Source organism: Passer montanus, unplaced genomic scaffold (assembly GCF_014805655.1).
Source record: "Passer montanus isolate IOZ18808 unplaced genomic scaffold, ASM1480565v1 scaffold52, whole genome shotgun sequence".
Classification (NCBI taxonomy): Eukaryota; Metazoa; Chordata; class Aves; order Passeriformes; family Passeridae; genus Passer; species Passer montanus.
The window spans coordinates 1,099,501-1,110,932 of NW_024370152.1; the positions used below are offsets into that span (position 1 = coordinate 1,099,501).

General features: G+C 37.0%; 1 protein-coding gene across 1 annotated transcript in view; it reads left to right on the top strand.

The window, feature by feature from the left end:
* Nucleotides 1-4,646, top strand: part of LOC120509481 (neuronal acetylcholine receptor subunit alpha-7-like) — a 55,917-nt gene extending 51,271 nt beyond the window's left edge. Inside the window, exon 10 of the mRNA XM_039724133.1 lies at nt 3,645-4,646. Coding sequence (XP_039580067.1) covers nt 3,645-4,166 — 522 coding nt within the window. The 3' untranslated portion in view covers nt 4,167-4,646. The remainder of the gene's footprint in view (nt 1-3,644) is intronic.
* Nucleotides 4,647-11,432: the final 6,786 nt, after the last annotated feature.

The window sequence follows — 11,432 nt, forward strand, 5'->3', positions numbered from 1 at the left end:
TTATCCTCTCTACAGGTGTTCACTTTCCTTATTCCACTGCTTAGAATTGTGTCTTCCTTTCCATTAATCTTTGATGACTTACAAACCAGCTTTTTCCAAGAGAGGAATTTAAATCCAAGGTGTTCAGTCGAGGCATTTCTTGGCTACTCAGTTGAAAAATGAGAGCTGCTGACTGATGGACACTTTTGATAATGTCTGCTGAGCTAGCATGGAAAAAACCACTAAGGAAGGCCCAGCTCAGGTGCTGTTTGGAAGTGGATAACATCAAGTATGGACTACAGCTCAACTGACCTTTCTCTACTGACAGCCAAGGCTCTTTCATGGGAAAGAGATATGGAGAGACCAAGCACTGAGGGAAGAAGGGGTTTTGTGGGGAAAGGCAAGAGAACTGTGGCTCTTTGTCGTGCTTAAAGCAGGTTTGTTATGTTTAGGCTTCCCTTTTGATATGATTCAAACCTGGACATGCACAGTTCTCCTCAGGTGCAGATGTCCCTTATCAAGAGAGCTTTAATTGGAGACTGTCTGCTCTGGACTCGGCCAGGCTGGTGGCTGTGATGGAGGTTAGCAGTATAGCTGTATTATAGCTAGGAGAGACTCACAGAAGGGTTGTTGACCTCTAAAGACAGCTGTACCTGTGTACTTCCTTCATAGAAATCCATATATGACAATGCAGGTGGGAGTATAGATTCATATTATCATACTCAGCTGCTACCCTGTACACTGCAGCTGTCTCTTGAATTAATTGGTATGACAAGAACAGATTGATGCCTGAGTGTCTGTGTTTTCAAGGAAATAGGGCATTTGAAATCCAAGCTAATTAAAAGCTGTGTTACTGTCTTCTAGGTATTTATTTTTCTATGGGAAATGGATTTGACTATTGTTATAAAAGTAATTTCCCTAAGGAATAAAACCTCTGTCTTGAAGGAAAAAGCAGCATTCCTATATAAAAGCTCTTTTTCACCTCACATATCCTCTCAGAGTTAAGGCAGACATATAGCATTTTCTAATAAGAAAGCTTGTCTGACTAAGTGTTTTGGAATTTCACAGTCCTAGAGAATTAACTTCTCTCTTCCCTTTGCAACTGACACTGTTGACACATTGCTTGAAATTAAGACCTTTATTTTGTTCCATGTTGTCCCATTTTGAGTCCATGAGCAGTCTGAGCGCATTATAATTAAGTAAGTTCAATTAAAGGCAGAGTCAGTTTCTTAGGCTGCAACACTGTGGGTAACTATTTGTTTGTGGTGACTATGGAGGAAATAATGAAATATTTAAAGCAAAATAATATGAATAATGGAAAACAGTCTTTCAGGACTTTCATAGTTTAAATCTAACTGGCATTTAAGTACCAGACAGCCACTTGCTCACATCCCAGCTCCCTTCCCTTGTGATGGTGAGAATAAGAAAAAAACTCCAACACTTTGTGGTTTGAGAGAACAGTTCAATAATTGAAACAGAATACAATATAATAATATGAATAATATTAATTATAGTAATGAGTAACAATAATAAAAAATAATAATAGCAAGGATGAGAGAGTGTAATGAAATGCAAGAGAAACAAGTGATGCACAATACAATTGCTTGCCACCTGCTGACTGATACACAGCCTGTTTTTGAGAAGCAATTGACAGCCTCCAACCAACTCCCCACACTTTATATCCTTTTGGAAGATCCCTCTGGCTAGTTCAGGTCAGCTGTCCTGGCCATGCTTCCTCATGACATTGTGTGCACTTGCTCACTGGCAGAGCACAGGAAACTGAAAAGTCCTTGGTTCAGGGTAAGCGCTACTTTCCAACAACCAAAACATCAATGTTTTATCAACTTTGTTCTCATACTGAATCCAAAACACCACTCTGTACCAGCTACTAGGAAAATACAGCCAAAACCATGACAATGATGAAGAACAAAAAATTCACTAGTGGGAGAGAAGCGACATGGCTCATAGAAAATGGTACAGGACTGTGACATAGAAGAGCTCACATTGCAGAATTAAAAAATTTTGTAACTGTCTTTCACTGGTCATTGGTTTTGGCAGCTATTACTACTACTACTACTACTATTATTATTATTATAACTATTATTACTATTATTATTCCTATCTGTGATTACTAAGGCTTCCTCCTTTCTGAAATTATGCTTGTCATCACAGCAGTAACTTCAAGTGCTAGCTGTAATTTCCCCATTCCTCTATCTGTACTGTGCAAACACAGGAGTCAACTTTTCTTGCATCTAAAACTGCAGCTTTGGAGGAAAAGTGTGGTCACTACTACTACTACTACTACTACTACTATTATTATTATAACTATTTTTACTATTATTATTCCTATCTGTGATTACTAAGGCTTCCTCCTTTCTGAAATTATGCTTGTCATCACAGCAGTAACTTCAAGTGCTAGCTGTAATTTCCCCATTCCTCTATCTGTACTGTGCAAACACAGGAGTCAACTTTTCTTGCATCTAAAACTGCAGCTTTGGAGGAAAAGTGTGGTCCCAAGCCAAACATGACCAGAGTAACAGGAGCAGGATTACACAGGGAATCCTTGTGAGTCAAGGCTCAGAAGGGAAACCAGAGGCCACATCTGTTCCCTCCTTGTTGTTAGACTATTTGGCTTGCAACCAGGGTAATAAAGTCATCAAAAAGGCCTGTATGCATGGAGGGTCCCTCTCAAGCACGTTGTAAATGACCTTTTTGTATGCATAACACCTGGAGGATCTTATAATTACAAGATTTTGCTAATTTGCTTTGCTGCTCTTCACAAGAGCAGCAGTAACACAAGATGTTACTGAATCCACAAACATTTTCCTGTGTTTCGCAGTTAAGTGTTCAATAGGAATTCTAGCAGGCTCAGGCTCAGGCCAAACATCTGAAGGTCAGTTCACTGGAAAAAAATTCTGGAAGCACTCTCCAGAGTTAGCTCACTTAATGACCTTGACAAGAAACATATGAGGCACAATCTGCCATGTGCACGTTAGAGCATCTCGTGATGCACCAGCACACAGGGAAATGACAGCAGCTAATAGTGGCACTTAGATTTTGAACTGCTAAATGTAATTATTTACTCTTTTGAAAAAAAGCCTGCTGTAATACATGCTTGAACTCCTCAAAGGAATATAAAACAGCTTTCAAAAACCCACGAAAACCCAACCAAGGTCTTTTATTTAGATGTAAGCAATAGCAATGGGGATAGGAAATGTTCTAGAATCTGTTGTATAGGGATTTTTTTTTCAGCAAAATCTAAATATTGGCCCCCAAAAGTATTTAACTGTATATCTTTCCTTCCAATCTGAGAAATATTTGAAAACCATGCAGCTGATTTTAGGCGGTCTGCTCAACTGCAGAGATCTCAAAGTATTTGATAGAGATGGGTCTCTAAGGATCATTTTGTAAAGTAAGATTTTAGGTATTTTTTGCTTTATATGCTAAGTGGGCATTGAACACCCCTATGTTCAAGACAGATCCAAAAAAGGGCTATCATTTTAAAAAGCTAGACCCTCAAAGAAACATTTTGAAAGCAGATAGCTGAAGAACACTGGAATCTATCAGTATTTCTAAGACACTGTGTAGACTAATTATAATAGTCACAAAAAATTTTAAAATGCTTAAGAGTCTCCTGTATTTCTGCCATGATAACTCTCTTTCAGGTCCGTGTCATCCTGCTGAATTGGTGTGCTTGGTTTTTACGAATGAAAAAACCCGGGGAAAACATAAAGCCCCTGTCTTGCAAGTACAGCTATTCCAAGCAGCAGCTGAGTGTAAACAGCATGGAAGTGAACGTCCTTCCTGGGCACCAGTCCAGCAATGGCAACACCATCTACAGCTACCACGCCATGGAGAGCCCATGCTGCCCACAGCAGAATGACTTGGGCAGCAAGGGCGGAAAGATGACCTGCCCCTTAGCAGAAGATATTGAGCTTGTGCAAAAGAAAGCTTTAATGGACACTCTTCCGGTGATTGTGAAGATCCTGGAGGAAGTCCAGTTCATAGCAACGCGGTTCAGGAAACAAGATGAGGGTGAAGAGATCTGTAGTGAGTGGAAGTTCGCAGCTGCTGTCATAGACAGATTATGTCTGGTTGCATTTACCCTTTTTGCCATCATTTGCACATTTACAATCCTCATGTCTGCTCCAAATTTTATAGAAGCTGTTTCAAAGGATTTTGCATAACGTTTTCAAAGATGAGCATGATAATCAAAAATGGAATATTGCCAGTAATTTTACTAGATAATTTAACTCAAATAGAGAAGTGTACTTATATGTGCTAACATACACAGAAGGGGATTAAAATAATTTCAGGACATAATTATTCCTGATGTTAGTGATTGTAGTTACTGAATAGTAAATATATTGAACTCCGTTACTTATTTCATAGACTAGTGACACATGTAATTATGTCATAATCTGTGATAAGTGATAGACAAGAATTCAATACATTACAATACTATAATATATTTATTACAAGTTAACACTAGTATCAATGTGTTACTTTGAATTTGTGAACTTTTGGATGTCGTTGATTTAAATGACCATTGAAGACTATAATTGTTTTCAGTATGTCTGCATTTTATAATTATTATTTGGTGTGGCTGTGACATGCATTTCTCAGATCTGAAAGATGTATCTCCACAGTCTCATGATGCTGTATATCATACTTATGAAAATAAACTGTCATCATATTAGCTCAAGCTAGCACAATAACTGGAATGCTTGCTTGGTAAATTTGTTAAGACTGTATCTTTCCCAGAAAATCACTTTTGTTTGGGGTTTTTTTTTTAATTTTAATTAGGAAATATTGGTTGTGACATTGCAAAGAAAATTCTTTCTCCTTGCTGACAATCGTATATGTAATTTACAGTGCTTGCTTAATTGTTTCTGTCACCTTGAAAGTCTACTTAGTTTAAAATATCACTGCTCTCTTGGAACACAGTTGCCAACCTAATACTGACTAACTCTGTAAAATTAGGGCAGAATCTTGTGGCTCCATAATATCTAAGAAATGGTCCACAGATTTAATTTGGCTCAGATTTTCTATTTAGTCCATACCACCAAAGTAGTATTTTTTTGAAAATTCTATTAGTACAGTTTCCTTTCTATGTGGTCACTAGGCTTTGTTAAAAGGAGCATATAAAAGACTGATTTTTTTGCTCAACTTTAATGTATCAATGTTTATTATCAATTTTGTGTCCCTAAATAGTCTCTAATATAATGTCTATGTCTAAAACATAATTGAATTATGCCACTTCCTGGAATATAGGGGGAGAAAAGCACACTATTCTCAATAGCAGCTTTTTTCTACACAGTACTGTAGGTGGGAATGACACCTTTGTTGCACGATTTTATTTTCCCTGCTGATCACAGCAGAGCTACAAAAGAACATGGTTTGATGTAGACACCTTTCCCCTTTGGAGTAACAATTTTCTGAATGTTTACTAGAAGAAAATAACAATCTATTTTCTTCTCAGGCTGACTTTCAACTTCCTGTTCTTCCAGGGTTAGTAAAAAATTAACATTTCCCATCTGCATGATGGGATCCTTCACACCATCATCATTGGAGAGAATGAATACAATCATGATTTTACTTAATGGGAAGTACTTCCATCTAAAATGGATAGTGAAGCTGGTAATTCTACAGATTGAAGGAGTATGCTACTTTTTCTTTAAGGAAAAGGTCCTTCAGCTTTTCCACTATGGCCTTTATTAGGTGTTTATAACTGGCTTTAAACAGGGACTTTGCTGTTTTGAACATTAAATCTCTGTAGCAGTAAGATTAGGTCATCACAACCATGGATTTATCATACTTCTTGGAGCTCTGTTCAAAAAAGAACCTGAGGAGGTCAACCTAAGAAGGTCCTGACTACAGTGACCTGTTTTATATTTCACGTAGTTTTCCTGGTTACTTCAGCTCCAGGTGCAGCTCCAAGTAGTAACAATGGTAAAATCCCCTGCTGAAAATTCTATCCATATTTCAGGGATATCTCTTCTTCTTCATAGGAGCACTAGAGCTCTAAGTAACTCTTTCCAAGCCTGCAGGAGAAAACTCCCAATACCTAGTTATTTCTCCTGAGTACTTTGCTTCTTCTGCTTACAAAATTGCCCTTGTTGAGGTACAGAGTGTAATTCAGGAGGGTTTTTCCTAACAGAAAAACTTCAGTGAAAAGCAGAATTATTTGGGTGGTTTGGGTTAATTATAGCAGGCTTTTCTCTTGGACAGCATCTGAAATACTATTTTCATTTTTCTGTTAATTAAAAGTCTAAATATCCCATTATTTTTGCAACTTGCAATGAAGGATGCTATATGAACTGTGGAGCACTTGTTCAAGGACCACTAATATTTTTGCTTGAAAAGAATTTTGGAAAGTAATTTTCAGTGACAGGATAAAAAAGGTAAAAGCTAATGTTAAAGCACACAGTCAAAATAACTTAGCATCCTCATGCAAAGCATTGTTCCCTTACATGAAATGAGTTGTTGTATAAGAGTATTTTTAACTAGATGCATAGATCTTAGGATCAGTATGAGGATGGAAATTATCTGAAAACAACAGTGAAAAATTAGTTTAAATAACTTTTTCCATATATAAAAGTCAATGCAAATTAAAAAAATTCCATTTATAGGCCATGACTTTGTACTGTTAGATTGCCAAGACTGGATTGTCTCTTATAGACATGCCCTAAAACTCAAACTTCAATTAACAATTCTTTACAGTGGACTGAAACTACTTGCTGATGACTTTTCCAGATGACATATGAGGCAGATCCTTTTGCTATCCACTTATCACTTGGCCTTCTGAAAGGTTATAACATTGTTACACAAAGTTTGTAGAACAAACTGTGTAAAATAGAACAGAAAAATGGTTACTTTACAAAGAGAACATTGCAGAATAAAGTGTGAACCAATCTAAGATTTTTCTGAGAATTATAGTACACTTTGAAAGATTGATGCATACTGATTCACAGCCCTTTATAGCATCACCAGTTACTGTAGTGGTGTATTTAATTCCAGGAGAAGGAAAAAATCTGAAATTGATTGCAAAAGTTAAATGGCAACAAGAAACTAACCCACAGTATCCTTTCCAAAATCTGAGCACTTACAGAGATGCTACACAAGGAGTGGTGACCTTTCTGTCCCCCGATAGCACAGAGCACAGGTCCTTTTGCACTTCATCTTGTTGAGGAGCACCTTATTTCCCAGAAAGCATGATAGGTTTCTGCTATGAAGCTATTCAGCATAACAAGATGAGAATCTGTCCTGGTTTATTTATTAAACATAAAGAACAATTAATATAATCAAACATAATCTTTAATTCTGACTCATGAGTTATCTTAACATATTTAGATACACACATTAAAATCTGTGGTTTCTTTGGTTTTGATAGATAATTTTTGTCTTGCAAGTTTTCTAATTTATCTGCCACTATGAGAAATACAGCTGTGTAACTTCCAACAGCGAATGTAAAGTATTTCTATATTACAGTAAGGTTGCATACTTCTTTCATTTGAAATTAACTTTTCAGTATTGATATCAATAAAGAAGTAGGGGATCATGATCTAAATCCATTATTCTGAATTACCAAGTGCCTAGGAAAAGAGGATGCTACAAATCAGAAGTTAATGAAGAACAGGTCTAATCTGGGATTTTAGACAATAAGAATGTCAAATACTGAGAAATCTCCAAATACTGTGAAATCCCTGCAAAAGTAAATAAAGGCAAAACATTTAGGATTTGAAGGCTGAAATGCCTTCCCTTTTTTGAGGCTCCTGTTGGCACAATTTGGAACAAAAATTTAGAACTCTGTTAAATACTTGGTGAGGTTACATCTGGGTTAAGGGATCTGGCTGAGCAGTGATCCTCTGGCTGAAAGACTTTCCAGAATTACATACCCAGTTTGGAATTAGATGCTAAACAAAGGTTTCTAGGTTTTGGATTTTTTTTTTCTTGATGATGAAGAGACTAACAGAGAAAGGACGTGCAACATATGAAAATCCAAGTTTCAATGTAGGTAAGAAAGCATGTGCTCAGAATGTTGCCACCTTTTCTTTCTTGTTGAATAATCTAGAGAATACAAATGGCTCTATACTGGTGGCAGTAGAAGGAAGAGCATGTTGGGTTTATGTTTGATACTGCGGCTGTTAAAGCTAAGCTCCATCACAACTGCTTCCTGACACCATTTCAGATGTCTTCAGATCTCTAACTCTTGACTCCTTATCAAGTCTGGTAATCATAAAAATAATTCACACTATTTTTCTCCAGTCCAAGTATGGGAGCAAAAGTGGCTGTGTCTCAAGTGCTTTCAAAAGGTGCTTAATCTTAACTTCCAATACAGAGAATTCAGTTTCCCTAAAAAACTATTTGCACATTTATTACTCCTTGTTAATATCTAGCATATAAATGAATAATCTCAATCATATGACAACCCCTTCTTTCATGTGACAAAGCAGAATATCAGGATTGTTAGCTGATTAAGTATGAGTAAAAAAATCTTTATGGTGATAATCATGATCATTCTTACCGATCAAAGTCCTAATCATGGCACAGTTATTTTAATATCGGGAATGCCTTGATCACATAACAGACACAATTTTGGAAACGAAAGTTTGCTAGTTTTCAACACATAGAGAATTTATTTTGTGAACAGAAGCCTCTGAATTGTTACACAGGCTGTCAACACCCTGCTCCTGTAGATTTTCATTTAATGGAAGGAACTGATAAAGACCTTCCCAAGAAAAACATAGGTAGACTTGTCTACCTAAAAGATAGACTTGTCTGAGTGAAGGAAAAAATGTATTGAACAAAAAAACCCCAACAAAACAAAACAAAAAAACTCCACAAACCCAACTACAATTAGAATGCAGGGAAAAAAGAACTGAATGCTAGTAAAAAACATTCAGTCATTCTGATGGCAAACTCTAAAAAGAGATATTGAAAAAGAGACAAAATTCAAAAATTTGATTTTCAGAACACATGCTTAACTCATACAAACATTATGTCTTCTTGGGTTTTTACATCCAGTTATGAGAGAAAACAGGATCTAAATTCCAGACCGATGAAGGAATATGGTACTATGCCTTTAGGAGTATCCATTTCCATATACAGAAAATTATTTTTGTTTAAATAATTTGCATGGTTAAGCAACATGTACAACATTCAAAAAGAGGAAGTATACATGACACGGTACAATGAGTTCTAAAAAAATAAATTCAAAGATCATATCTGTGACACTCTTGGCTTTCAGGCATATGACATTGCATTCCAAAAATTTTCAATCCGCATTCATTATTAACATTCAATGATAGAACATAAAAATGGGAAGGCATCCTTAGAAATCTCAATATCCTCTAATTGTCTGCATCCCTCAAGGTTAAAGCTGTACATTCAGCTATTTTTGCCAACAAATAGCACTGGGAGGTTTTTTACACAGAAATTTTATGTCAAAAAAAGGAATGAAAAAACCTTTCTCATTAAGAAAAAAACATAAAAAGCAAAAGAAAATGCAAAAAAATCTTCCTTATAATGTTTTGTGAAATTGTGAGGGAGAAAAAATAGTCTTGATGGTGTTTCAGCTAGAGATTTCTGAAATCTATGAAGTACAGTAGTATAGTAGGGCAGATTGTGGTAGAAAAAAGGGGACGGCTTTTAAACTACAAGAAGAGGGTTACATTAGATGTTGGAAAGAAATTCCTTGCTGTAAGGATAGTGACACACTGGAACAGGTTGCCCAGATAAGCTGTGGATGCCTTATCCCTGAAAGTGTTCAAGGCCAGTTCAGATGTTGCTCTGAGCAACCTGGTCTAGTGCAGGGAGGTTGGAACTAGATAATCTTTAAGGTCCCTTCCAATCCCAAACATTCTATAATCCTATGATTCTATGGTTCAATGATCCTATGTCAGTACACACTGACGTAACCTTTCACTCAGCAAAGGTTTAGATTTCATCTTTCATGCATTCAAATGCTCACTTGCCAGCTCAAACAAATTAAGATTTTGAACGGAAAAATGGAATTTCAATGAAATCCTTATCTCTCATTGGCAGGTACCTGCTCTGGTTATGAAGTACTGAATATTACACTTGCAGATCAGCTTCACAGTTCCTCTGCAGTTCCAAGTGAGTCTCTGGGAGCGATAGATTAATTTCTGTAGATGAGGAATCTTCTGTGATTTTGCGTTGTGGTTTAACCCCAGCCAGCAACCCAGCACCACACAGTCATTCTTGCTCAATGCCCCACCAGCAGGATGGACTGGGCACAGAACTGGAAGAGTAAAAGCTGGAAAACTCATAGGTGGAGAATAATTCAGTTGCATAGGGAATGCAGAAACCATACACACAAGCAAAAAAACCCTAAGAACTCATTCACTATGTCCCATAGGTGGGCAGGAGTTTCGCATCTCCAGGACAGCAGGGCCCCCTCATGCCTCGCAGGGACTTGGGAGGACAAATCCCATCACCCCAAACATCCCCTCCTTCCTCCTTCTTGCATGCAGCTTGAAGTACTGAGCAGCATGTCAGATGGCCTGCAATATCTCTTTGGTCAGCTTGGGTCTCTCCCCAGCCTCCCATGTACTCCCAGCTTCCTCACCAGCTTGGCAGCAGGACAAAGCAGAAAAGGTCTTGGCTCTGTGTAAGCCCAGCCCAGAAATAACAAAAATATCTTTATGTTATCCACCCTCTTTTCAGCACAAATCCAAAACACAGCACCATACCTGACAGCGTGAAAAAAACTAACCCTACCCCATCCAAAACCTGCACATAGTCCTGTCATTACCCCAAGGACTTGCAGTCAAAAACATCCCATGAACCAATAGAATATCCTCAGGATGCAGACACTGAAAAGAACACCAAAAAGTAAAAACAGTCATTAAAATGTCACAGACAAGAAAAACCAACCAGAAATCCAGAATTCACTCAGCATAAAATATTGAAGTTCATGAAGGAAAAGATAAGGTCAAAACCACAGAGAACTCTAAAAATAGATGTACCAATATTATTCTGAATTTCATTTTAGTTAGAAATAATTCTGATGAAAAAGTTTCACTAGTTTTTATGATCTTTTGAGAACGCATATGATTAGTAGTTAAGAATTCATTTTTATTTGGGTAGCACTGTCAGTTTGATTGTATAAAGAAAAATTACTCCTAAGCAAAAGCCAAGATTTTTCACTTTATATTTAATAAGAGAGTGATGCATAATTAACCTTTGTATCTCCGTAGAGTCTGTCAGGCCATGAGGACTCTCCAAAATTACAGGTGATAGCTCCCTTTTTCCTTTAATCTAGGGAAAACAAAAAGGAGACATCCTGACATATGAACAACGAGCATCCATGTTCTGGAACTCTGTAGCAAACATTTCCATTTAGAGCATTAGTTTTTGTTTAGTTGGTTTTGAGGTTTTGTTGTTGTTGTTGTTGTTGTTGTTCTGGGGTTTTTATTTGGCTGTTTTGT